Genomic DNA, 27,932 nt, shown 5'->3' with positions numbered 1-27,932 from the left:
TGCTGTTTGTGCATTATGCCTCAAGAACGTTGTACCTCTCACATCAGGGGTTAAACGTCAATACGTAACGAATCATGAACATGAATTCAAGCAGCAGTCTGACAAGGCAGACGTTAAAACGCACTGTGTACAGGTACGGCACACAAACACAAACCCTGAAAACCTTTGCCACTGCTACACACACCACCACTGAAGCAAGGTATCACATTGCTCATTGCATCGCTCAGCACAGAAAACTGTTTACTCATGGCGAATATAGTAAAGAAGTGAGTGTGCGTTTCAAGTTTTGATATTTTCTGCATTAAGATTTCCATTGCTTTCTTATTGAGGGTCGGATGGATTCAGACGTAGCACAGCTGCAGGCCCGGGTGTGAAATGCATGGCCTGCCAAAGTAATTGCGGGATCAAGTTCTGCACGAGGCAAAATCATTCAAAGTCCTGAATGGAGTTTTGAGGAAGATGAGTGCGATGAAGCACGCTTTTATTGGACAGCAGGAGACATTGCTTCCAATTAGGTACAGTAGAAAACAACAGGTCTTTTATCCCTCCCAAAAAGGGAACAATACAGGAAAAAGCCCTACGAGGCCACAAATCGTCCAAGGAAGCCGACTTCCTTCCTCTGGAGAAAGAAGTTCCCGCAATGGCATCGGTGGAGTGGAATGCGAAAGAGGAGCCGGGAATCGAACCTACGACCTCCTGATCCCAAGACCAGCGCTCTACATCGATTTATGACTTTTTTTGAATCAATGTTTTCTAGGGTTAAATTAATTATTTGTTGACCACTAGGAGGCACTACGTATCACACACTGTCCCTTTAAGGGCATTGTGTGGGAAAGAAAATTGATTGCAATTCTTGTGCTCACCTCGGCCACTGGGGGCAGCACTGAGTCAAGCAACCCCAATTTAAGTGTCCGAAAAATAGCATTTCATTCAGATTACCATTCATTATGATAAATGATTTGAGGTGCAAAATAATACACACTGGCCCTCTAAAGAAAATACAAATACAGAATACATTCAAGATTGGGAAATCTTTCCTAGCACAAGTTAGTCCATATAAAAAGTGTAAAGCCACAATGTGTGGCCCAAAGTTTGGAATGTTCTCTGATTTTTTTTTTGTTTTAATGGGGAGTGTCTCACGTAAGGGCACATGATAGCTGCAAGAAAGTTTCCACTAACGGCAGTGCTTCTCCATTATTTTCTGTCCCGCCCCCCCTCGGAAGAAGAAAACCTCTCGCCCCCCCATTTCCGATCGAATCGATGCAAAGTCGGATTTCTCTGTTGTTCTTCGGGACGAGGATCCGGGAGGAGAAAGGTGACTCAATACAAATTTTGGTTTTGGGCTAATACCTCTGCTATTGAAGTTAAACTTATTATTAGCTTAAAAAAATGTTTGACCCAAAAACTGAAGAAGAAGCGACTAAAAAAAAATACAGAACAGCAACTAACTATTGGCCTTTACGGGCTACACCTTAAAACCCCAAATTAGCCGGAAGTTTGAAAGTGCGACTTATACTCGAGTGCGCTTTATAGTTGTGAAATATGCTAGCTAGGGAACTTGCTACACATTCTCCAAAACAAACGGAAAAGCAAAGGCGGGGAACAGTGGCCGGCTCCGGACCACTACGGCACTTTTCATTGGACGGGACGGAAAAAGGGGAGGGGCCGAGTTTGTGGCGCTTAGCACACGGATAGTAGAAAAGAGTGCACATACAAACAGTCCCCGGAGTCAGACGGCAGCCATTTTGGAAGGGGCAGGGGGTCGGAAAGGAGGGGCGCCGCCATTTTGGGTCCTTAACGGAAGAAGCGAAGTTTTTCCCGCAGCCATTCCTCCGTCAAGTCTTCAGTGTTGCGGATCTCAAAAACCTAGATCGGAATAGAAAACATTTCCGTTATTCCGTTTGCTTACAAAAATCAGGGTTCCTACACCTTTTTCATGGCAAAATTCAAGCACTTTCAAGGCCAGTTTTTCCAGTACCTTCAAAAGGAAGACATTTCAGAATCCAAATAAAGGTTTTATGTGGTTGACTTTCATGACTAAAATAAAGCCTCTCTATTGAAGGATTTTATACATTTGACTATAAAGGATTTTAAACGATTGAATACAAGTTACATTTATTGAGTGCAATGAAGATTTTCACTGAGTAGGCTTAAGTTCAATGAGCAGTGAAAGTTCAGGGCAGCCTGGTAGAAAATATTGTTTACAGGAATGGCGGGAACGGGACGTGAGGCTGATAAGATAGTCAGCACATCCGAAGACACAGAAAGGCCCTGATGACGGAGGAGGGCAGGCATTGTTATGCGAAACGCTCTCCACTGTTTTGAGTTTTCCAGACATCGGCGAGGTGGTGGGGCTCACGTTGGGCTTCATTGGCACGGCCATGGGAGGAGTTGGCACACCATCTTGCGGAAAGACGTGGGACGAGAGGTGAATAGGGAGAACTTGAGAGAGAAGGCTTCCCAGAGACTCCGACGACACTAATTCGGCCATTTTTGATGGAGTTCACTTATAAAATTAAATCTGCCCCGTGTGAAAATGTCAGCTTTTCTTGTTCATCTTTTCCTTTAAGAAACGAGCGTGCATTGTTGGGTGAATGTAGGTTGTGTTTGGTTAATGGAGTCAGATAACTCATTTGAACAATCTGGTAAACGCTACATTTTAGTATATAATTCCTAACACTATCTTGCAGCACATACTTTGTGCTATTTTGAGCAGCTATAAACTGACATGAATTCTGCCATTCTGCATCAACAATTGGCTACGTCACATTTGTTGACAAGGACGGAAAAGGCTCGAGAGGGTGTTGGGTAATAATGGAGTTCAAAATGGATGACAAAAAAAAAAAAGTAAGAATTCTATGCATTAAAAGCAGAACAATTAGCCAAATTTCGACTCATTTGAATGGTATTGATTGCTCCGTACTCTCTACCAAATATGACAGACGAACTGGCTGTGCTGGTGAAAATCAAAGCGTATAGGGAATGCAGTTTGGTTGTTTTACGGAAACGTGGCTCACGTCTAGCATCCCGGATGCTACCGTGGAGCTACCCGGCTTCAGCGCTGTTAGGGCAGACAGACACAAAAGCCTGCGAGAAGCGGAGAGGAGGCGGACTCGCTATCTACGTGAACACGAGGTGGTGTAACCCTGGGCACAAAGATTTCCATCTGCTGCAGGGACGTCGAACTTTTGGCCTAGCGTGTGTCGTCATCCACTCCGCTGTTGCTAAACTACAACACAGCACACCGAGGCCATCCTATTAATAATCAACACAAGGATACTGCTGGAAGTGTGAATTTCCCTACGGGGATGAATAAAGTATCTATCTATTATTATTGATAATATATCATAAAAAAATAAATCAATCTGAGGAGCCATTTGGGAGCCGAAAAAGCCGGCATTCTCAGTGAGCGGAGACAATTTTTCAAATAGAGCTGCCCTCTTGGCTAAGGTGACAACACCATAATGACAGAGAGCAGGCGTGTTGGAGTCATTTTCACATACTTTAAAAAAAAAAAAAAAAGTCTTTTTTTTATTGAGTTGTCTATCCAGTCATACTGGCAAGAAACATGGCAATGGCAACAATTCCAAGCATTTTCAAGGATTTCTTTTACGAACCTTGGTCATTTGAGTGGTGTGCACCAATTTGTTCTTGCTCCCGGCGTACATCATCTGCTGCTCCGGTCTGCAACCTGCCACAAAGACGTGTCGTTGCGGTGAGAGCGCTCGCTCTGCCGGGCCGAGGTACGTACCAACGGGGCTGGAGAAGATGAAGCAGAGGGGGTAGGACACCCGCCCGTCCTCGTGTTGGTACTTGTAACTGTAAACTACGAATCGCGGCTGCCGCTCCGGGAGCTCCTCCTTCAGGTCGTCCGGAGAAATGTCCTAGTGCGGGACGGGGAAACGTCAGGCTTTGCCGCCGCCGCTAAGCTACCCGCCGCTAAGCTAGCCGCCGCTAAGCTAGCACTTACCTCATGCTCCTCGTCCAAGACCACCAACTGTTTGTCTTTGTCGATCTTCACTGAGGAAGGGACAAGAAATTTGCCTTACCAACAGTTTTCTAGTATTTATGTAGTACTGTATTTTCAGTCGTATTACTGTCGATTAATTTATCTAGTATTTCTGTCATTTTATTTTTGGAGTATTTCTACAGTCAAACTATTCTGGTACTTCTGTCATATTTCTTTTTGTTGAGTTACTATTGATGTTTTTTTGTAGTATTTTTGTAGTATTTGCCAACTGACGTTTGTTCTTCATACCGCACGTTTTTAATTTTGAATCCATTTGTCAATCCTTTTGTGCCATAACGCTCCAGCTCTCTATATTAGCTGGAATTGGACTCGAATCTTACTGAGGCGAGTCAGACTCCGTCTGGTTCTACCGTCTGACTGTTCTCTTTAAATGTTGCTGCGTCACGGAGGTAGTGCCATGATATGCAAACTTTGCAAGTAGTCTTTTTATTGGCTAAAATACTCCCAAGTTTTGGTACACATACTTGGTGTTGACGCTGTCATTTGTATGTTAGCGTTCGGAGACGCGATTGCACATAAGCTACTCTCCGCAGACATTCTATTCACGTGGCGATGCCTCACTCTGTTGAGAAAACGTGTCTGGTGACAATAGTCGACGATGGAATGGATTGTGGCCTATTTGTATTGTTGATGTTTGAGGACAATAAGAAGGAACGGTCGCTGGTCGAGGACTCACTGACGATGGCGGCGTTGTTGGTCTCCTTGCGAAGGCGAAACTTGTTAAGCTTCTGGACCAGATCTTCGTCCACGTCGCACACAGTCAGGGACTCGCTCTAATGCAAAAAAACACCATCGTCAACGAAGAAGCGGCTGCATTGACCCCAAAAAAATCCTGGTGGCGCTACAGTCTCGCTTTTAAATGACTACAGGCCCGAGCTCCCCCTTCGAGGCATTTGGGGGCAAGTTCAATTTCATTTTCAGGGTCGGTACGAGAGGCGGACCGATTATTGGGCGGGCCGATTATCGGCATTGATATTTAGGAATTTGACAGATATCGGTATCGGCCTTTTTTTAATTCGAGGGGCCGATTATGAAGCCCCAGAATACAGCAGATGCTTTCTCTCACCCTCTTCTATTAAACCCCTCGCTACCCACCTGTGTCGGATTGGATAAGCGACCAGGTGCTGAAGGATCTTGTACGATCAAATACAATTTACATTTATCGAGTGCAATGAAGATTGGAATGTTTGGCGAATGAAAGGCCAGACCCACAAGGACAGACATCGCGAAGCTTTTCTCCGAGATGGTGGGGCCACGTGGGGCTCTTCTCTGGCCCGCCCATGGGAGGAGCCGACACGCCAGCTTGGGAGAAAGGTGTGGGCAGAGGAAGAGAGAGAGAAGATCGAGGGAGAACGAAAAAAGAGGCTCGACGAAGACTCGAGAGACACTAATTCGGCTAATTCGATGGAGTTCACTTAGTTAAATCATTTTAAGAACTTAAATCTGCCCCCGTGTGAAAATGTCGGCTATTCTTGTCTATCTTTTCCCAAAAAGAAACGAGCGTGCATTGTTAGGTGGTGTTTGGTTAATGGAGTCAGATAACTAATTCGAACAATTTGGTAAACGATACATTTTAATATTTATTTCCTAACAGTGCAAAGCCACTGGAATAACGTTAGCACAGCAGCAAGCCCTGCTAACTCCCCAACATGCCTCTGATTGTGAATCAGCCGCTGGTAATATTGAGATTTGAAAAAGTAGTGATTAACTATTATCATAACATAAGTTGGTAAATCCGGCTCTAAAACAGGAGTGCCCACACTTTTCAATTCGCCTGCTCTGTTTCCATTGATTTTTGTACTTTTTGTTTTAAGTTAATTGAAGTCATGTTGGTAGTATAGACATTTTTGTTATTTATTGTTAAAAAAATCTGGGAGTTAATTAAATACCTTTAAACGAGTTGCTGCTAAACCTAATTCAATGTCCTACACTGTTAGTTCTAGGTTTAAATGAGCGATTAGTCACGTAGTTGTGTTGAAATTCTAATTTATTGACTGTAAAAGGTTTGAGAGAGCTATTGAAGTTGGAATTGATAACAAATATTTGTTTAACAATTCCTTAAGTCAATTTTTATCAGCCTCCTCTTAATACTAATAATTAGTATCGGCCTTGAAAAACTGTAAAGTAGGCTTAAACGTATTTGCTCAAGGTGTGTATTTCTAATCAGTTTGATGTTCCCTTTTGGCGTCTCTTAGTCTTCCTGTCTTTGTTTGAAGGTGTTGGTAACTTTCCAGGGGGAGGGGGGTGATCTTTTATCTTTTGTCTTGTGATCTCAAAGGCAGGCTGGGGGAAAGCCAGAAGGAGCGTGGCCAGCGAGTAAATTATCCGTTCCTCTCACGCTTTTTCTCCAACTGCAGTTGTAAAAAACTAAACTAGTCTTTGCCTGAATTTCCTTCTACAGTTAGCCAATATTTTTAGCTCTCCCACACTTCAGTGGACGTTTTAGACCCACCAAAAACCCATATGGCTCGATGCCTGGTACCAAGCCCGCATTTTTATTGCACAGCTCTAAAGTTTGTGTCACAAGGAACGCGTCCATGTTGGCAGATGGCAGCTGCCGCTCAAATCTTTCCGAGCCCCTCTAAATTCTCTCTTGATCCTTTCTCCGAGAGGAGCTTCGGCAACAGATGGCCGAGTGGGAGGTGGGCGGCCGCCAATTCTCTTCGGCTTTAATGCTTTAACGTTCCGATTAAATTGGTCCGAAATCTCAATCCAAAACATTTTCACAATCTGAAAAACTAAACATTGTATCTTACACATTTATCTAGGGGTAGGTTTAGGTGTTTCCAGAAGTGACCGGTTTACAGCACAAAAACCTTTGCAACAGTGTATTCGAAATTGGCTAAATTTGAGATATTATGAAATATTTATAAATGTTTGACTTCTCTTTCCATAAGTCAATCCAGGATTCCGCACACTTGGTGCATAAAAATGAATCACGAGGTGGTGTAACACCCGCTTTTTTTGGGGCCCAAATTTGAATACACGATGTACATCTGCGTACTGTTCTTTTCAGATTTCATCGGCTAACCAATGTGTTAATCATCATTTAAACAGGCTCCTGGGTTAAGATCATAAGAGCTAGAGGATGCAATGTCTGTTTATCAATACAGGCCCTGACAGGCTTACGCGGGCTGCGGACCGTGAAAAAAAGCCTGCAATTGGCCGAGAGCGGTGTCAATCAAAAGGTCAGAGGCTAACTGCTGCAGTGGAAATCATCTGTTGAGTCTGTTTGTTACTAAAAGGGAATTAAGGAGCAAAACGAACGGATTACGTCGAGGAACCTCAAATGATGCAAAGATGCTTTTAGGCGGATTTATTTTTATCAGTGGGCATTATGGTGTATTTTGGAGTCGATATTTGACACGTTTGGGATTCGCTGGACGTGAATGTAACAAGACCATGTTATGGACTATCAGAGCATTGGCGAGCTATGACGGCTGTCTAGTTATCAGGTATCTTGTTTTAAATTGATTGAAAAGTGATGAGTATTCTAAAATAGTATCTTGAATACCAAGAGTTTGCACCTGCCAACCACATGACTTTATCAACAATCTGTCGGGGTGCCGGCGGAGCGTTAAGGGGTTAAGAAGGCCAGAAACGGGATTCAGACACAGAAAAACTGCACCACAAGAAAAAGGAGGAACTCCAAATGACACTTGCAAGTCGCTAACAGGAAGTGGCAAAGTTGGATCGCACCTTCGGATTGGGAAGACACTTGATGAAAAGCAAGCAAGGGTTAAAAGACAGAAAACCTGAAACGGAACTATTTGTGAAGCAAGATCTTGTCAAAGCTGAGCATGTTGAAACACATTTCTGGACTGTCATGGCATCCGCAGCACACACACACACACACACACACACACACACACGCACGCACGCAAGCCAACTCCATTCGATTTCAAAATAAGACTCACAACTTCCTCAATTTTTAAACGCAGGGCAGTTAGTACAAGGCGTCACTAGGGGGTGCGCTTTCACTGTATTTTGAATTAGGCAAGTGGTTTGATTTTGTCCGATTTAAAGACCATTTATTTACCTAGGTCTTCCTGTATATGAATAAATAAATTCGCTAATTATCATTAAAATGACGTGAAAGCATATGTTTTAAATTTTGAAATGACACAGTTGCAAAATATAATAGTCTTAAAGCCACTGTTCTGCCTGATGAGCACCGTTTCATCAAAATTTGTTCGTTTCATTTGTTGGGAATAAAGGATTTTATACAATTGACTACAAGTTACATGTATTCAGTTTAATGCAAAAAAGATATTCACTGACTGTGCTTTAGTTCAATGTACAATGAAAGGTCAGGGCAGACTGTGTGGAAGATGTTTTGTCTAGGACATTTCTGATAACAGGATGCCTGAGTGTGCTGACGCAGGATGACCAGAGATTGTTGGGCACAAAACAACTACCTTGGCACGCCCATGGGAGGAGCCGACACGCCATCATGCGGTGAGAAGATAGCCAATAAGAGAAAGCTACCGTTAGATGCCAATGACACATAGCCAATAGGGAAATAGTAGTATGTCTTTGCTTTGTTTGTTGAAATGTATAAATGATCCCGGGCAACTCAAATTGGGGGCCGTCTCCTGTGGGGTACACTAAGATCTGCTGTTCGGAATAATAAACATCCGCCCCCGTGGGGAAATGTCGGCCTTCCTGGTCTTTTCTCTCTCAAAAAACGAGCGTGCATAATTGTTGGATGAATGTAGGTCGTGTTTGGTTAACAGAGTCAGATAAATAATTCGAACATTTTGGTAAACGGTACATTTTTATAGTTAAAACCCAACAGGAAGCATGTTGTTATAGGGACAGTATATATCAGGGCTATACAAATAAACATGACTTGACGTGCGGAAAACAAACAATCTTACATGATTATTTTAAAGCCGACATTGCAATTTCAGTGATATGTTGAACTCATTTTAAAAAGGCTAGTATTATAAGTCATGCTTATTCATTTTGAAAAGATATTTTCATTTTAAAAATGTCAACAATTCAGTGATCCAAATGTTGGCTTTCAAATGATGTAGCTCTCAAAATTGGAACATTTTATTGACTTTGTTCCAAAAACCAGATTTAATGCTTTAACGAGCACGGCTTTTATTTTGACAAGAAAACCGGAAATCGATTGACAATTCACTCGAAGGTGGAACGCGCGCTAAGCTAACGTTAGCTTGCCGTCGCATCTTGACAAGTAAGCATTCGAATAGTGAGTTCTGTTAACAAAGGGCATCTGGTAAACCTTTATGTTTCCTCAACAAGTAAACAACAAACTCACCATTTTGTTGTTTGTTGGAACGCGGAAGCTCGAAAAAGCGGTGAGCTGCTGCTGCTTGTCCGGGAGACTGAGATGCGTTCAAGTCTTTTTGTTTTCGGTGGAAAATCCATAACTTCCTGTATGGGCTTCCGGGGAAATCATTCTTACTTCAACCTCGGGACCCGTTTTTTTATTCTATCCATAAACAGTACTCATAGACTAATATTTTTATGGTACGAATAAAACAGGATTCTTGTGAATGTTGCTGATTTCCTAGATTTTTTTATTCGCAAAAACATTTTCAAAGGGTTCTTCCAACACACCTGAGGCGTGTTCAGGAGAGTAATCAGAGTAAGCGGTCTTTCTCCCGTGATTACTCGGGCACGCGAGCGCTCAATAATCATTGGCCGTTCAGAAGCTAGCGATAGCTAGCGATAGCAATCGCTCACTCTCCTGAACACGCCTCAGCTGTGATCGCTTAGACGTGACGTCATCAAACAGCGTCACATTCCGTTGCGGGCGCACGACCCATCCCTCCATTATCTGCACCGCAAATCCTCAGTAGGGTCGCGGGGGATGCATGGGACATTTTAAGAAAAAAACAATAGTTTTGTGTGTTTTTGGTTAAATATTTATTTTTTCTGAGGCGGCTGTGGCTGGTTGTCCAGGTTGTCCACTTTTTAACACAAATAAATAAATACATATCTAAAAAAAATCGACATGACTGTGTACTCTCCTTTAAATCCTAGCAGGAAGAGGTTTCACAAGACACAGCAAAATAGAGCTGGAGCGAAGCAGTTCCGTCGAGGACATTTAGAAAAAAGTAACAAATAAAACTAGAACGGAGAGGATTTCGGACTAATTGATCGAAGTAGTGTTCCCCCATCGACAAATGGCCGACCACAGTTTTTATAAGAGAGGGGTGTGGATTTGCAAAACGGAACATGAAGCAAGAACAGGGACTTCTGGGAACTCACTTTAAGAGGCAAAAAGAAGAAGTCCATGTACAAGAGATTAGAACTGCACCTAGCTGAATCTTCAAGGATGTATGATAAGATCATTGCTGGGAAAGTACAACTATACGAAAGAATACATTTTTCTGAATACAGCGAGTAAATATGTGGATAAAAATAATGTGCATTAATAAAAACTAAATGAAAAATGTGCTTATCAAAGTGATAATATTATGATTAGATAATCAAGCTGATAGAGCTAGAAATCTCATGCGATAGTGACAACATACTCAGCGACACATTTTAATAATCTAACAAAAGTACTGTTACTATCATGATTACCGATGTGACTCCCCTGTGCCCGCTCATTTGTCGCCAACCGCCGCACGTTCTGATTGTCTCCCTGTCCTGACCTAAACCTGTCAGTCCCCTGTTGTCAGTCCGTCTGCGAATCTCAGTGTATACGAGGCAAGCCTTTTTCAACCCTGACTCCTGCCTGTCCCGTTTTTGCTCCCGTCTGTCTCCGTCTATGACCTGTTTTGATCCTGAGCACGTCTTCTCTTCCGTCCCGGCTTTTGACCTCTTTTTGTCCCAGACTACGTCTACTCTCCCGGTCTGGCTTACGACCTGTTTCTGATCCCGACCACGCCTTGCTCTCCCAGTCCCAGCTACCGACCAGTTTTTCCGTCCCTGACACCGACATCGCTCGCTACGGAAGACCCACTTCCGTGTTCGGATCACAATGTGAGTACGAGAGCGACTTGTTTCCCGCGTACAGCGAGCACCGGATCGTGGGCGCAGCCCTCCTTCTTTCCTTCAATAAAACTTGTGAGAAAAGTAACGCAATTGGGTCCTGTTTCTGTTCTGGTCCTGACAGTTACTTCAGATTAATAGGACTTAAGTAAAAATTGAAACTAGTCATCCAAAGAATGACTTGAGTAAAAGTCAAAAAGTACTTAGTGAATAAACTGCTCAAGTAGACTTGACTTGACTTGACTTGACTTAACTGTGGCATCATCTTATTTAATGATTTTTTTTAAAAGCAGCATTTTATCAGATCATCATTGGCCTTTCAAAACCCCGTAAAAAAAGTAATCAATAAAAATCGTAATAAATCATTTTCTTTAATACATGCATTGATTCTGTTTTTTTAATTAATTGCTTAAAAATAATGATCAATACATGAATCGAATTTTTTTTTGTCCATGAAGCCCATCATCTGGGAATTATTTATTTTTCTATTTTTCATGTTATTACTATGTTGTTACTATGTTATTACCAGGTTAGTTATTAAAAATAGGGTTAAACCAATAAAAAAAAATATTTAACCAGGAAATCACAATGACCCAGCACTAGTGAGCTATTTTCAGAAACAAGTCCGCGGGCACCTCACCTGTCCTTTGCGCTCCCGTCTTCCAAAAAACGCACAAATTTCCGAATTGTGCGAATATCATGTGATACAAAATGGCCGATGAGGTGACTGGCCTTCCTGTGATTAGCACGATTTACGAAATTCTGACAATAATCTTCTTGAAAGCCACAAAGGTCAGCTTTTAGTATGTCTTTATCATTCATTATTCAACTTCATTTCCTTTAGTATGTGTGATTTGCTGAATAAGACAATTTATTATTTATTATTATGTTTCTCTTCACATTCTTTGATAAATATTTGCCATTTTTATTCATGGAGTGTATATGTATTTATCACTGGAGCATTTTGGTTATTGGCCATTTTTATGTACATAGCGTATTTATGTTTTTTTAGTTAAGCATTTGTGCAATTGACGAATGTATAACTACCTCTTTTATTTATGATTTTTGGTTGGGGGGGTGGCTCGTTCTTGGAGGGGGTCACGCCCAGGGAGTCATTCGGCGTAGAAGCGCCACTGCCCCAGATCGGTTTTGTGGACGCAAAGCTTTTGAGGGGGCAAAATATATTTTGAATGTCTACAGAAAGACAAACTCCAAAGAGAAGTGCGCTTAACTTCGAGGTCGATTGTTTTTTTGTTTTCATGGAGGAAAAATCTGCTCACCCGATAGAGTGTGACTCGACAGTGACGTCATAAAAAAGAGGCGTGTCGCACTTCCGGTTGGAAGTTCAGTCGCGCTAGCAGTCAGACAAGCAGCCACTTAGCCAGCTAGCTTGTACACTAATTAACTAGCTTCTTTTGAAATTGTCTTCTCGCTTACTCGCAACAAGCGACTACTTTCAATTGTGAGGACTGCGACCGAGGGACGACCAAAAGAGGTTTTTATCCATATTAACTTTCTTCTAGGTTTTTCTGCTTGTTGGTAGCAGCGCATGCTAAAAGTAGCGAGTCATAGTTTGGCTGCGGTCGGCCTTCGCCGCTATTCCCTCGTACTGTAAAGGAAAACGAAATTGTCTCGTTTTGTGATAGAAGTGCTAGAAATGTTTGACTTTTTTGGACGTGACATTTTGCTGTAGCAAGAGCGCATGCGCTAGACCTCTTACTGCCTGTCACTGGTGATGGGTCGTTCGCGAACGAAAGGGCTCTTTCAAGTGTACGACGACAGCCCCATTAATAAGGAGTCGGCTCCCTTCGAAACACGCTCTCTCTCGATGTCTCTCTCGCTTTCCATAGCTCTCTGTGTCTCTGTCTCTCTCACTTTCCATCTCTCTGTCTCTCTTGCTTTCCATCTCTCTCTCTCTCTCTCGCGTTCCATCGCTCTCTCTCTCTCTCTCTCTGTCTCTCCCCCGCTCTCTCTCTTTCCATCGTTCTCTCTCGCTTTCCATTGCTCTCTGTGTCTCTGTCTCTCTCGCTTTCCATTGCTCTCTGTGTCTCTGTCTCTCTCACTTTCCATCTCTCTGTCTATCTCTCTCACTTTCCATCTCTCTCTGTCTCTGTGACTCTCTCGCTTTCCACCTCTCTCTGTCTCTCTCTCGCTTTCCCTCTCTCTCTCTCGCGCTTTCCATCGCTCTCTCTGTCTCTCTCTCTCGCTCTCTGTCTCTCTCGCTTTCCATCCCTCTCTCTGTCTCTCTCTCTCTCTGTCTCTCTCGCTTTCCATCCCTCTCTCTGTCTCTCTCTCTCGCTCTCTGTCTCTCTCGCTTTCCATCCCGCTCTCTGTCTCTCTCTCTCGCTTTCCATCCCTCTCGCTTTCCATCCCTCTCGCTTTCCATCCCTCTCTCGCTTTCCATCCCTCTCTGCCTCTCTCGCTTTCCATCTCTCTCTTTCTCTCTCGCTTTCCATCGCTCTCTTTCTCGCTTTCCATCGCTCTCTATCGCTTTTTACCACTCCTTCTCTCTCTCGCTTTCCATCTCTCTCTGTCTCTTTTGCTTTCCATCGCTCTCTGTCCCTTTCTCTCACTTTCTATCGCTCTCTCTCTCTCGCTTTCTCTCGCTTTTCGTCTGTCTCTCTCTCTCGCTTTCCATCGCTCTCTATCGCTTTCCATCGCTCTTTCTCTCACGCTCGCTCTCCATCTTTCTTTCTTTCCATCTCTCTCTCGCTCTCTCCATCGCTCCTTGCTCTCTCCATCGCTCCCTTGCTCTCTGATCACATTAGATTTCTATTTTGGTAAATGTTTGCCACTTTGTTTTAAAGAAGCACGTATGTTTGTTCTTTGTTTTATTTGAATATTCCAAAGACTGATTATGTTTGATGCGCAATAAAGTCTGTTTTTTAATGCCAAAAGTTTAGCACGTATGCTAGCCATCACTCACTCTCACTCTTTCACGTTTCAGGTCATGTCGGATTTCTCGGTGAGTTTCCCTGAAATGTATTTGACTTTTGTTGTGCCCGCCATGACACGTGTGCCCCCTGCCCGCCCCAGTTAACAGACGCTTTGGGAGACAGCACCCCCAGCCAGGCCAAAGCGCAGGGCCACAGCAACCCAGCGGGCCAGCCCGCGGCACCCTCCAATCCCGGTTGGCCCTCCTCTGCCCCCGGGGCCCCCACGCAGCCCTCCGCTCCCTCGGCCTACCCCGGGCCCCCGGCCCAATTCCCTTTCCCTTCCGGTCCCGGGGCACCGGGATATTACCCGGGGGCGCCGGGGGCTTTCCCCGCGGCTCCCGGCCAATATCCTCCGGGCGCTCCGGGGCAGTACCCCGCTAGCCCCGGGGCCCCTGGCCACTACCCGCCCGAAGGCGCACCCGGTCAGTTACCCGGCGGGCCCGTAACGTACCCGGGGGGACCCTTCCCGTCCGGTCCCGGCGCTCCCCCTGGTCCGTATCCCGGTGGGCCCCACCCGGGCGGCTACCCGGCGGGGGGCGATGGCATGTATGGGCCGGGGGGGCCGGGCGCTTTCCCCCCTTCCGCCGCCTTCCCGGCATTTCCCCCGGGCGGAGGATTTCCCCCGATTCCCGCCGGCTCTTGGGGACCCGGCGGCGGAGGCTTTCCGCCGGCGCAAGGCCCCTTCGGTCCCCCTGCCGGCCCCCCGGGCCCTTACAATAACCCTGCGGCTCCAGGAGGCATGCTGGTGAGTACCGCGACTGCGCCCGCCGTGCCGTCTGTTTTTCCTGCTGCCGGCTCGTTTTTCTTCAGTGGCACCGCTTTGGTGTGCGTCTCTTTCTTCAGGGGTGCCAAACATATGGGCCAGAGGTCAGATCAGGGTTGGTACGGTTGCTTGAAATCCTTAAACGCTTGAATTTTAAGGTTGTGTTTTCATTGTTCATTGCTTGAAATTGTTGCCATTGCCTTGTTTCTTGGCAGTCTCACTCGACAGACCACGCAATAAAAAACCGTACTTGAATTTGGCTACAAAAAAGGCGTACAAACCCTGCATGTGGCCCCTCAGCTAAAATGAGTTTGACACCCCTGCTCCAATCTTCATCATTTGACTGCATGCCCTTGAAACTAGAACGTGGGACAAAGTTTCGTTCTCTCTGCCATTTTCGCAACGCGACCGTTGGCTGGTTTTGGACAAACTCCCTACGGCTAGCGCGACGGACGATGTCGTCAAGTGTGCCTGTTGTCGGCCATTTTGGAGGAGAGGACGCTCGCTTGCGTGCGCTGTCCAAGCTGCGATTTCAACTTTTTTAACCCCTTTACGTTCCGGGGGCCCACCGGCGGGCCGTCAGACTGTTGAGAAGAAAATATACGTCTTTACAACCTCACTGAAATCTGTTATGGAAACTCCACAAATTGGATGACCATTTCAAAATGGACTCATCACCATCAGTCTCAAGGAAGTGTGAAAGCATGAAACTTTTATACAGAAATGTGGTCTCGTTACATCCAGTGAATCCGATCGCGTAAAATATTGACTCGGCTAAAAGCATTCCTGCATCGTTTGACCCTCCTTGTTGTAACCAGTTCTTATCCCTCTAAAACTCCTTGTCAGAGGATTTCCAATACGGCTGTTGATTGACACCACTCTTGGCCAATTGCAAGCTTTTTTTTCACGACTCAAAGCTTGGATTAGCCTATAAGGGGTCCTCTATTTCACCCCCCAAAAACCTCACGACAAATTCAGCTTCAAATTTTTTTTAGCATTGTATCGATTCAAATGTGTATTGATCAGTTATCCAATTAAGTTCCCAACACAAATGTATGCATCATTATGATGTGTTTTCAAAGGAGACCCAAATATAAACGTACATTATGCCACCATTATTACATGCAAGTGTGAAGAACCATTTATTGATTTCTGGAAAGAGAGGTCAAACATTTACAACTCAAAAATTGGCCGAAGAAAAATACACAGTTGCAGAAGTTTTATAGCTATAAACTGGCCAAATATGAAAACGCCTAGACCTACCTTAAGAAATATGTGTCAAACTATGTTAAGTTTTTCATATAGTGATCAAATTTGACCATGTATTAGGTAAGGCTTCAAGATGTTGTCTCCCCTGTTTGCCAGCTAAGATGCCCATGCTACACTCATCTGCAGGCATTTGATTTAGGCAGGAGTAAAACCCCTCCTATTTCTGTGTTTCCATTTAGATTTCTTGCGGTAATTATTTCCGTTTGGGATAAAACTTGTGTGTGCTACCTTTCAAAAGAAACCTTAAGCGTCCATATTCTCCAAAGGATTGAAGTAGAGCATTCAATTGACTATGGATTGAGATTTGAGGCTAATTTGATAGGCACGTTAAGGGGTTAACTTTCAAAAGCACTCAACTTGCCTGGGCCTTTAACACACGCAGCGCTTCCTGCGGACCGGTGAACCGAGGGGCTCTTGGGCACTACGAAGCCGCCGTGTCTTGTTTTGAAAATGTCTTTTTGTCTTTCAGCCCAGGTTTTAAATGAGACGAAGACCTCCGCAATCGGCGTCTTTGCTAGAACGCGTTTGCTAATTCGAGTGTGTCGGCTGTTTGCTGCATGGACTAAAGTTTGTATCGCTGACATTTTGACAAATTAAAGGTCTGTTGTTTACCTTTTTCGTTGTTGTGTGTGTGCTCACGCCACTGTGGGCTCAAAGACGCCATCTTGAGTCCTCTTGCATCACGTCGGGTTTTTTTCCGCACTGGTTGACGAGGGTTGCCTTCAGCCACGGATTGGCTGAATTGAAAAGAGCCTTCCTTTTTTGTTGTTGTGCTTTCGTGGTTTAACACTAACCATCCTAACACCTGAAGCCCTTCCCCTTTATCCTTAACCTCTAAACCTAAGCCCCTAACCCAGACACTAACGTTTTAACCAAAAGCCCCTAACACCCTAACTTCTTAACCCCTAAACCTAACCAGGAAACGATAATCCAAAACCCTATTAGCATAACCTCTAACTGTAGCCCCAAACTATTCCGTCTGAGTTTAACCCATACCCCATCCCAAACACTAACATCCAAGCCCCCTAACAAAACCTTAAAGCCCTAAACCTAACCCAAACCTTAACCCCAAAACTAACCCCGAACCTTCTGACCTGCTTACCCAAACACCATAACCAGTAACATCTGACCCTGACACCCTAACCCCTAAACTAAACCAGCAAACGATAACCCCAAACCTTTTTAGCATAACCTCTAACTGCAGCCCCAAACTCCTCCATCTAAGTTTAACCCATACCCTAACCCAAACACTAACATCCTAACCCCCTAACTAAACCTTAAAGCCCTTAACCTAACCCAAACCTTAACCCCTAACCTTCTGACCTGCTTACCCAAACACCATAACCAATAACATCTGACCCTGACACCCTAATCCCTAAACCTAATCCGCAAACGATAACCCAAAACCTTATTAGCATAACCTCTAACGGCAGCCCCAAACTATTCCATCCAAGTTTAACCCATACTCCGACCCAAACATGAACACCCAAACGCTAACCCCCTAACTAAACCTTAAAGCCCTTAACCTAACCCAAACCTTAACCCCTAACCTTCTGACCTGCTTACCCAAACACCATAACCAATAACATCTGACCCTGACACCCTAATCCCTAAACCTAATCCGCAAACGCTAACCCAAAAGCCTATTAGCATAACCTCTAACTGTAGCCCCAAACTATTCCGTCTAAGTTTAACACATACCCTAACCCAAACACTAACATCCTAACCCCCTAACTAAATCTTAAAGCCCTAAACCTAACTCAAACCTTAACCCCAAAACTAACCCCATCTGCCCCTGAAACTCTAACCACTAAACCTATCCCCCAAACGTTAACCCTCCAATACCTTAACCCCGACTGAACTTCTTTGCAGACGGTGCCGTACGACCTGCCGCTGCATGCCGGTCTGATGCCCCGGTTGGTCATCACCATCGTCGGCGAGCCGGTACCGGGCGCCAGCAGGTCCGTCCGTCCGACCGTTCGGATTAAAAAGAACGGTTTCAAAAGTGTGACGTGTCCGATGGCGTCTGGGTCTACCCATCCAGGTTCCACTTGGACTTCCTGAAGGGCTCGGACGTGGTTTTCCACTTCAACCCTCGCTTCCATGAGCAGACCATCGTCAGGAACGCCAGCCTGGGGGGTCGCTGGGGACACGAGGAGCGCGACGGGCATTTCCCCTTCCTTCCCGGACAACGATTTGAGGTGAGCCACCGGACCCTGACCCAAAATTCCGGGAAACGATCCGGTCGATAACGTCCGACGCTCCCTTGCAGCTGAAGATCCTGGTGGAGGAGGACTTCTTCAAGGTTGCGGTGGACGGCAACCACCTGCTGGAGTTTGAACACCGCGTGGGCGGCCTGGAGGACGTCACGTTGCTGCGTGTGACGGGCGACGTGGCGCTCTACAGCGTGGCCCCCAACATGATCTGAAGGGGCCCCGCCCCGAAGGACTCGGCCACGCAGCCGGGGTCCAGACCTTCTCGCTAGACGGCACACGCGCTGAAAAGCTGAAGAAATAAAGTAAAAGCTCGGATTGCACCGACATCTTTTTGTGTTATGATGCGTGAAAACGCCTCCTCCTTAGGTTTGAAAAGTGCTTGAATTTTAGGTGAAATGCTTGTAAATTCTTGCCATGTTTCACGCTAGTTAAATGAAGATCAAATTAACCTAGTCGCTTGAAAGTGACACGGACGCGCCTTCGTTTATGTTTAAGTTAACTTTAGATTTATTTTTTTTGCAGTTTGAAGTTGAGTGCTGTCGGTAAAACGAAAAATGTGAATCGATATAGACCAAATAGACGGCAGCAAACACCGACCAAACGGAGCGCAGAAAGTCTGTTTCATTTTCTCTGCCCCGTTCAGCTGCTGGTTTCCTATTTGAGCACAATTTGATTCGTTTTTCTTCCCTGTTTCTCTGTTTGGCCCTTAATCACGACTATTAGACCATCTCCTGATCGACATGAAGGCGAATGAAGAAACCTTGTGTCCGCGATCCTTGGCATTTTGCTGGCCCAAACAATAAACAGCTACTCCATCTACCACGTTGTCCATTTCTATCGGCTCAATGGTGTCTTTGAAATAACTTTTGCATCCATTATCCATTATCTGCACCGCTTATCCTCAGTAGGGTCGCGAGGGTGCCGGCGTTCTCCACAGCTCAGGAAGTCGAAGACGACACAGGCCGTCTTAAATGCATCGTCTCGGAAAATAATTGGAAAACAATGAAATATATATAGGGATTATGCAAAAAACATGTCCGATCTCACATTTCTTTAGTTCCAGTGGGAAACTGACTGTCACTTAAACACGGTGCTTTTACAAGAATGCCGGTGCGAAAGGATGAGCACACATGTAGCTTGAGTACGGGGTCCTTTTGAGGTGCAGGATTTTGGGGATTACGGATTATTCAGAGCCGGGGGCCGGCAAGCTTTGGCCCGCGGGCTACACGCGGCCTGCCTAACAAAAATGCTCAAAATATAAAACATATCGGAGTTCAAATAGTAGTACTAAAATACTGTTTTTTCCTTTTTGTGTTAGCAAAAAAATTCTACAAACTAGCTTAATATCAAATTTAGTGCCCAGCTAATGGCCCATATATCTTATTTTGTCTCCGTTCTGAAAAGAAAAAAATACTATGGAGCTACTTCAAAAATAATATGACAGTGTTATTAGAATACAAACATACTAATACAGAAATATTACAACAGAAATGGTACAAATATATTAAATAGTACAAAGAGACTAGTATGGAAATACTTTAAAATTCTTTGACAGAAATAGTACAAAAATACCATTACAGTAACACGTTGATTAAAAGAAAATCACTGCTCCATTAATGCTACAAAAATACAACTACAAAAATGCTACAGATATGTTGACAGATATATTACAAAAAAGTACTGCATCAATACTACAAAAATACTATTGTAGAAATACTACAAATGATTTCAAAATAAAAGTATACCAAAACTAAATAAATACTACAGAACTTCGACATAAATACAACTCAAGTAATACTACAGATATACTACAAAGATTTAACTATGGAAATACCATAAGAACTACGGTAATACTACAGCAACACTATAACATCATGACAACAGAAATGCGACAAATGAAAACTACAGTCGTACTACAGCTGCAGTGCTAAGAAAGAAATAGACTGAACCTCTTCAAAGCAGTGGAGTATTTCTGACACTGCGTTTTTCATATTTTTTTTTTCTGTACTTTTAAAAAAATATTTGCACTAACGTTTTTTTTCATGATGTTTAAGCATATTCTGTACTTTATTCAGGAAATGGAGAGTTTTTAAAATATTATGGGGGTGCATGAGCCCCCCCTCCAAAACAGGCCGGTTACACCCATGGATCATGTCATAATCTAATGCCGGAGATATGAAATTAATAAAATGAAGAAGAAATAAAGGAAATATCACTGGATTGTTGGTCAGAACATGCATTAAACAAAGGATACTTCATTTAAAAAGTACTTTTTAAGGAGTAGGGGAATGTTTAATACAGTCGTATTTGAGGAGTCGAACAGAGAGCAATCTCCGTAAAGATAGAGAGGGGGCGATAGTGCAACAAAGTCATGGATGTTAAGTCATGAAGAAGACGAAGACTCTTCCCGGATGCGCTCACCTTCACCCGACCATCGCCGCTTGGAAGACGCGTCGAGGCCGCCGCCGCCGCCATGAACGGCTCGCTACTTCCCTCCGACACAGTGGACATTGAGCTCCGGCGAGGACCGGCAGGTCAGTCTCCTTTCGAGGACGCAAGCTTGACATTGACGCCGCTTACGAGTAAAGCTCTGCGAACTACTCGCTCGACGAACTCGTCAACAAAGTCCAACCGGAAGTTCTTCCATAATTAACTTTGATTTTTTTGTGTGTGCGTGTAATCTTAGTTTTTCCATTAAAAAGTACCTAAACAGCAATTGACTTAGATCGACATCAAATATAGATATAAACATAAATAGAACTGCAACTGACTCACGTCCATTAAGCGGTCTACAAGGTGGTTCCCGCGGGCACCAGGTAGCTCCCAAGACAACCTTGGGTAGCCCACCAAAGAACACACAGGGGAACAGACTATGAGATTTCAGAAAGAGAGAGGGAGAAAAAGAGAGAACCAACAGTGTAATGGAGCAAAAAGAATAGAATGAAAGAAAACTGATAAGGCGAAAGAAAAGGAAACAAAAAGAAATAGAAATACAAATGCCAAAAATAGGGTAAAAGACAAAAGGGAAGCAGAAAATAAAAATGAGAGAAGAAAATCAGGTACGGAAAAAAATGGTGGGAAAAATCTAAAAAAAGAAAAGTTGCAAAGGGGAAGAAAGAATAAAAAGAAAAAAAGTAAAAGACAAAAGAGAAGCAAAAGACAAAAATGAAACTAGTAAATCAGGTATGGAACAAATTGTGAGAAAAGGGCAAAAAAGAAAAACTGTAAAGGGGGAAAAAGAATAAAAAGAATATAGAAAGAAAAAAGACAGGAGAAGCAAAAGATAAAAATGAAATGTGTAAATCAGGTACGGAAAAAAATGTAGGAAAGGGGCAAAAGAAAAGCTGTAAAGGGGGGAAAAGAATAAAAGGAAAATGGAAAGAAAAAAAGGTTGGACAAGAGAGAAGCAAAAGATAAAAATGAAACGAGTAAAATAGGGACAGGAAAATGGTGTGAAAAAATGGAAAAGAAAAAAAAGGAAACACCACTCCGAGCTGCCTCATCCGATCTTGTGTCATTCTAGGTCTGGGCTTCAACATCGTGGGTGGCGCGGACCAGCGGTACGACGTCAACGATTGCGCTATTTACGTCTCCAAAATCCGAGAGGACGGCGCTGCCGCCCGAGACGGACGGCTTCGGGAAGGCGACCGCATACTGGCCGTAAGGACACGCAAAATGGCGACGGGGCGTTCTCAGAAAAGCTTAAAAAGGGACGTTTTGAATCGTGCAAAAAGAAACGGGTGACATTTGTTCTCGATTCGGAACGAACGAAGGGAACAAAAACGACCTAAAACAAACGGAGTCCGAAAACAACGCTAACGTAACATTTCCGAAAAGGAATACGAAGAAGCGTCCGCTTATGTCGTGCTACTAGCTAGATCTCCCGTGTATTTTCATAGAACTCCTCGCCGATAGACTCATTGACATTGGTTCTGTGGATGCTCTGAATTGCGTGATTCAAATAAAACTCTAATCGCTTTGTGATTGTTGATACAAGAAATCACAAGTTGCTGACTAAGCGAGCCGATTCAGAGAAAAACATTTCCGATTCCGAGAAAAATATCACGTGATGTTTTTGAACACGGTATAAAAGCCAGCGTCTCTCAGACGAATTTTGAACGTGGGTGAATGAGCGGATGCAATGGTGTTCCCTCTCTGCCATATTTCTGTCTCTGCGTATATTTTGGGGCGACGCCCAACGACGTCCTCTCCGAAACAACATTTTACGATAAATACATGAGAATTCTCACACAAGTCATCTTTAACTAAAGGCAAAAACTGACAGTGCAGGAAATCAAATGAGGCTCAGCAGCAACTCTTACAAAAGTGCATCAAAACGTTAATAGCTCCTTGACTTTTTTTTAATGATAAATAAAATCTCAATCCAACCAACGTGACTTAAATTCACTTTAAAAAAAGTGAGAAAAGCAATGGAAATTTCGACAGCGCTGGCAAATAAAGTGTGGGCGCTCCTTTTTTAGAGCCAGGTTGACCAACTCAAGTTATGATAAGAGCTCATCACTTCCGCTTTAGCTTGCATTTTATGCTCCCTCTCTATCGCAAACACACGCGCTGAATTAATATATCAATCTTTACCTGAACGTGCTCCCCTAAAACAAATTAACTCCACTTTCTATGCTATCTCTTAATCACAAACACGTATGTCGGGACAAATGAGCTGAACTTCTGCTCTCTCCTGCTTTATCCAATCAGAAGGTGCGAGGTGGGTAACAGGAGAAAGAGGAAGGGAAGGACGAGACTTAATAATGGGCTCGTCTAATGAAATATAAAACGCTGAAACCGATATCCATTAAACTCAAATATCTGTTCCGATAATCGGCCTGCGTGTTAATCTTAATCTGGTTGAGAGAAAAAATAATCAATTTATCCGATGTATCCGATGAAGGCGTTGTGCATATTAAAGCAGAATATGTCAAATATATAAATATATTCACCTTTCTCAAAAAACAAAATGAGCAGCCAAACCACTCCAAGTACTCTTTACATTCACATAAAAGCAACCCACTAAAACTGCTTTAAAACAGCCTCATACTAAGAATTTGTACCCAAAATTGGACTAAAACGTCGACCTAAACATGGATTATCATGTGGAACTGGCGTCCAATACCAGTGTTTTATATTTGTCCACTGGATGCCGCTGTAACAAAAATTGAGTTCAAAGTAGACTACAAACTACAGAGACGGAAAGTGAGTAAAAGCACACCTTTTCTTTCCATTTTTACCCAAAGAAAGACAAAAAGAAGGGAAAAAGAGTGAATAATAATTGGAGAAATAAGAAAATGAGGCAAAAAAGGAAAGTAGGAATTAAAAAAAAGAATACAAAAGAAAGTAGGAAAAAGAAAAGAATCTAATGGAAGACAAAAATGAGGAAAAAAAAGGCAATTTTCTCTCCTTTTCATTTTCAAAAGTAATAAGGTGTGTTTTGGTCACTTCGCGTCTCTTTGCGTTTCCATTTCCAATGACGTGACAGAATACGGCGACACCTAGTGGTCTCTTTTATATAAAGGCGGGGGCCTCAAACTCTCACCTGGCAGTTTAAAAGCCCTGCTGGAGATGTTGACAGTGGTGTTTTGCAGCTATTTAACAAGCTACCAGCTTAGAACTGTAAGGAATGGAAGAAAAAAAAGAGCTTTTTCAAAGCAACTCAACACAAAGTCCTAAATCATCTCTCTCTCTCTCTCTTTTTTTTTTTGAAATGTCAGATAAACGGCATCAAGTTGGATCATCAGACGCACAAAGCGGCCGTGGATTTGTTCCGGAGCGCCGGCGAGCACGTCCGGCTACGCGTTAGCAAAAAGGTGAGGTGGCTCAACGGCGGGCGGCGTTGAGTTGGAGAAATTTTGCTTATGGGTGGGGCCAGGAGAAAAAATAGCTGTCTCTTTCTATATCTATATTTATATACGAGCGTGCAATCGGCTACCTCAGCAATTCATCAGGAAAAAAAATAATGACGGAATATTGTTTGTTTGTTTGTACATGATTCAAATTGAATCTTTTCTTCCGGCGCCGTCACGAATGGCAGCCACTCCAGCAGCTCCCGTGTTATTTTCGATTGTTCTCGATTGTTCTCAGCTCAGGGATGCTGCTGGAAATGTGAATTTCCCTTCGGGGATGAACAAAGTATCTATCTATCTATCTATCTATTCGATTTTTCTTTGATCATTACTGTTTCATTTTTGGCCTTTTTTGGGAAACATGACATCCTTTCAAAAAGGAAAAGATAAACCAGAGATCTGTCTTTTTAGAATAGCATGCAGACATTTACATGAATATTTTCTATTTCATTTTTTAAAATGTTTTAGTGAAACACTCCATACTAAAGCACTTTGGCGTCTAAGAAGTAGACCACTGACGTGTGTGAGATCTACAAACTAACGGTAGAAGAAATATCAGGCAAAGACTTATTACGTTTTTAACGTTACCCCCCGGTCACCCACCTGCCTCTGTGTTTTATTGAAACAACAAGACATGGAAAAGTACTGGAATGTTAAAACAGAGACTAAAGACCAAAGACCACCCGCATGGAGAAGCACCAACGCCTTTAAACAAAGACAGGAAGACTAAGACAGCCAAAAGGAATATCAACTGATTAGAAATACACACCTTGAGCGAATACGTTTAAGCCTACTTCACAAGCACAGTCATAAATGAGTGCGAAATTTGATGGTCTGCATTGAAAAATTCAAATTGGACATATACAATATAACACATTGAAAAAATATCTTGTTAAATAATAAGTGTGGTATAAAAATGAAATTTGAATTCTGAGGACAAAAGTGGCTCCGAATGAACACCTTTTCATCAATGAGTTTTTTTCTTTCACTTACAATTTTCTACATACATTTCTCAGAGTTCACACCATGTGATAAAGGTTGTCCCTTTTCTAAGCACTAAATTTGTTGATATGCATTGAAAAGCCCCAATGCAATACAACAGTGTTTTTTTTTTTCCTCTTTAGCGCCTCCAAGTCTTAAAAAACTGGATTCATTAAAAAAAAACTATTGATTTGAAAGAAAAGCAAAAATACATGAAGCATTTGTTTAATGATTCATTTTTTGGAGATGTTTGTATTTATTTGTCCTGAGGCTTGCTAAAGGGAGCTGATACCTTTGTCGGATATCTTTTTGCTCTTCTTTTCACCTTTCTTCCTTTTCTATTTCCCCCCTTTTTCTTTTTATTTAAATTTATTTTGGTGTGTTTTCATTTTTTTCTTGTTTTTCGTTTTAACAGTAATAAAGTTCTGGTGAAATCACTTTTGAGTACTAAGTTTGTATTCTCATTTGTATTTTCTAGCTTGGGTTTTCAGTTGCATGACACTATACAGCAACAACTCGTGGTCAAATCATTCACACTATCCCTTTTACTTTCATATTAAGGCGGTTGCTTTAAACTATCATCCGGAGGTCTGCAATTGAAAAAAAATTGCGCGACAAGAAAAATCTGACTTTTGAGGGGCACCAAAATTGCAACCTCTATTCAAGAAGTTCTTCATTTCTTTTGGTGATGGGACTGGATCAAGACACCTAAGAGGCTATTTGTGTCCCCCAGCCTGCAGTTTTCCCACCCTATGCCTCAAATGTTTTTAGCACTGCCAATTTTTGTGAAATGTCTCCAAAAAAGCGCAACTTTTGACTTCTTTTTGTGTGTTTGGCAGTCGGACCACGGAGCCAACGGAGCGTCGGAACCCCCGGACGAGCGAGAGGCCTCAGGGCCCCCCTATTTGGGGGTCTTGGCTGCTATCACGGGGGCTGCTGCCCTCGTTTTTACCTTTGTTTACCTTCGGAACATCAGAAGAGCCTTTTGAGGAAGCTGTTCTTGGGCTGCTAGGAGAACAAACTGCTTGCTTAAGGGCCAAAGAAAGAGGGGCAGGGGTAATGAGCAAATGACACTAAAGCAGGGCTGTCTCGGGTGGGGGGACACTTGCTAGAAAAACATGCTCACGGGGGCCGCACTGGTAAATTAGGAGAAAGGAAGAGAAAAGAGGAAGAAAATAAAGCGGAGGAATGGAAAGAAACAGATGAAAATACATACATGGATATAAAGAGAGCAAAACAAGAGATGGATAAAGACAGATAGAAAAGGGACAGAAAAAGAGAAAGACAAAGTGATGAATAGAGAGAACAGAGCGGGGCGAGGAGGCAGAAAGAGCAAGAGAAAGACGGCGACATCCAGTGGACATTTTTAAACCTGTAGCTCATTATTCTCTCAGCGTCTCGTGGGCTAGAATAAAACCCTTGGTAGGCCTGATTGGGACCTGAGCCATATTTTTGGCACCCCTGCCCTAAGCATTTCAGTTGGAGACTGCACAAGAGAATCAAACCCTGCCTCCTCCCAGTCGCTCTCGCTTGATTGGTCATTCACATTTCAGGTCGCCAATGCACATAATGCAACAGCTAATCAATGTTGGAGAATTGAGCAAAGCACGGAAGACTTTTGGGGAAAAAAAAGGCGTCTGATGACGTCACGAGGCCAGTTTAGAGAACCACATGCTAATGCAGGAAGCACTTTTCATATCGACCAATAGAATGAGTGCAAACTAATTTTGCACTCATTCTTCTCTACAATACATAGTAAAAGTATCTTTGATAAACCATAATGAAAGAAAACGTGCCGAATCGTATACTTTGTATTCATGGCGACCTTTTGGTGTTTTTTTCCATGCATCATCTTGCAAACAGCCACAAAGTGATATTTGCGCTGCTGAGTGTCACTCTTGGCCAATAAAATGTTTAAATTATTCCATTGTGAACATTTTTTTTGTCCGCTCCGAAACAATACTGACCAAAAACCTATTCAAGTCGTTTTGGCAGCACATCATGTGACCTGGCAGGGAAGAGTGACATGATATTGTAAGAATACGTCAATTTCTTCTCCAAGGAATCCCTTTTAAAGGGTCAGTGGATAGCAGGCGTCTCTAACCTTTTTCAAGCAATGAGGTACTAATTGTTACCAATTAGCGCAAAGTTCACCCACTTTCATATACATTTGAGATAACAATTTAGCTAGATGGCTTAAATTAGAATTCCAAATCAGGCTTAGAACCTTTCCAGTTGGCACAGCAATAAATCACCACGGTGAAAAGTGGAGGTTATATTATTCCGTTGTGATAATTGGTATGTTTCGAGTCAACTGTGGATTCAATTGCTGTTTGTTAGGATGCTTCTTACTGTCCATCATGGCTTATTCATTATCATAGGCGCCGCTGCGAGTGGCAGCCTTTCCAGCAGCTCTGTTATTTCTCTCTCTTTATGATTTGTTTTAATTGTCTGCTTCTATCTTATATTTTTGTCCCGTTTGACAACTACACTTTGGATTACTTTCTATCCTATCGTTATGGGTTTTAATGCACAAAAATGTGTTTATTCGAGGAATCAACTCCTTGCCCTGAAGAATTCTCGTGCCGGTGTGATGAGGGGGCCCTAACGTGGCTGCAGAGCCGGAGCTAAGGTGAAGGCTAAGCGGCTAGCGGCGTTATAAGCCTTCGGTACCGTCTGTTTCATGGTAAATGTGAACTCTCTACCAAATAAGAGAGACGAACTGGCTGCGGTGGTTAAAAACATCAAAGCGTACAGGGAATGCAGTTTGCTGTGTTGTACGGAAACATGGCTCACGTCTAGCATCCCGGACGCTAACGTGGAGCTACCCAGCTTCAGCGCTGTTAGGACACAGACACAAAAGCCTGCGGGAAGCGGAGAGGAGGCGGACTTGCTATCTACGTGAACACG

The 27,932-nt window shown here is 43.3% G+C and overlaps 3 protein-coding genes across 3 annotated transcripts; 2 read left to right on the top strand and 1 right to left on the bottom strand.

Moving 5' to 3' along the window:
- Positions 1-443: 443 nt before the first annotated feature.
- On the bottom strand, positions 444-9,481 carry gmfb (glia maturation factor, beta). The gene is made up of 6 exons (XM_088354623.1): positions 9,318-9,481; positions 4,707-4,803; positions 3,971-4,020; positions 3,752-3,884; positions 3,618-3,691; positions 444-1,866 (listed from the first exon to the last, which is right to left on the bottom strand). The coding sequence occupies exons 1-6, from the start codon at positions 9,318-9,320 to the stop codon at positions 1,795-1,797; spliced, it is 429 nt and encodes a 142-aa protein (XP_088210749.1). The 5' UTR covers positions 9,321-9,481; the 3' UTR covers positions 444-1,794.
- A 2,853-nt stretch (positions 9,482-12,334) lies between these two features.
- Positions 12,335-19,005, top strand: lgals3a (lectin, galactoside binding soluble 3a). The gene is made up of 6 exons (XM_088354441.1): positions 12,335-12,497; positions 13,950-13,967; positions 14,039-14,683; positions 17,843-17,931; positions 18,015-18,171; positions 18,243-19,005. The coding sequence occupies exons 2-6, from the start codon at positions 13,953-13,955 to the stop codon at positions 18,396-18,398; spliced, it is 1,062 nt and encodes a 353-aa protein (XP_088210567.1). The 5' UTR covers positions 12,335-12,497; positions 13,950-13,952; the 3' UTR covers positions 18,399-19,005.
- Positions 19,006-20,568: 1,563 nt separating this feature from the next.
- synj2bp (synaptojanin 2 binding protein) lies at positions 20,569-26,944 on the top strand. Its single transcript, XM_088355042.1, has 4 exons — positions 20,569-20,720; positions 21,710-21,846; positions 23,910-24,005; positions 25,862-26,944. Exons 1-4 carry the CDS (start codon positions 20,660-20,662, stop codon positions 26,009-26,011), a joined length of 444 nt encoding a protein of 147 aa, XP_088211168.1. The 5' UTR covers positions 20,569-20,659; the 3' UTR covers positions 26,012-26,944.
- Positions 26,945-27,932: the final 988 nt, after the last annotated feature.

Source organism: Urocampus carinirostris, chromosome 15 (genome assembly GCF_059441175.1).
Source record: "Urocampus carinirostris isolate Australia breed hairy pipefish chromosome 15, RoL_Ucar_1.0, whole genome shotgun sequence".
NCBI classification, from domain to species: Eukaryota; Metazoa; Chordata; class Actinopteri; order Syngnathiformes; family Syngnathidae; genus Urocampus; species Urocampus carinirostris.
This window is presented reverse-complemented; position numbering and strand designations above follow the sequence as displayed.

Bases quoted from the DNA above. Each gene is read 5' to 3' on its own strand.
- lgals3a (XM_088354441.1), top strand. The intron at 14,684-17,842 runs GTGAGTACCGCG...ACTTCTTTGCAG, and splicing joins CGGCTCCAGGAGGCATGCTG to ACGGTGCCGTACGACCTGCC. The intron at 18,172-18,242 runs GTGAGCCACCGG...GCTCCCTTGCAG, and splicing joins TTCCCGGACAACGATTTGAG to CTGAAGATCCTGGTGGAGGA.
- gmfb (XM_088354623.1), bottom strand. The intron at 3,692-3,751 runs GTACGTACCTCG...TCTTTGTGGCAG, and splicing joins CATCTTCTCCAGCCCCGTTG to GTTGCAGACCGGAGCAGCAG. The intron at 1,867-3,617 runs GTTCGTAAAAGA...ATTCCGATCTAG, and splicing joins ACACCACTCAAATGACCAAG to GTTTTTGAGATCCGCAACAC.
- synj2bp (XM_088355042.1), top strand. From the start codon at position 20,660: ATGAACGGCTCGCTACTTCCCTCCGACACAGTGGACATTGAGCTCCGG. The intron at 20,721-21,709 runs GTCAGTCTCCTT...GTGTCATTCTAG, and splicing joins GCTCCGGCGAGGACCGGCAG to GTCTGGGCTTCAACATCGTG. The intron at 24,006-25,861 runs GTGAGGTGGCTC...TGTGTTTGGCAG, and splicing joins GGCTACGCGTTAGCAAAAAG to TCGGACCACGGAGCCAACGG.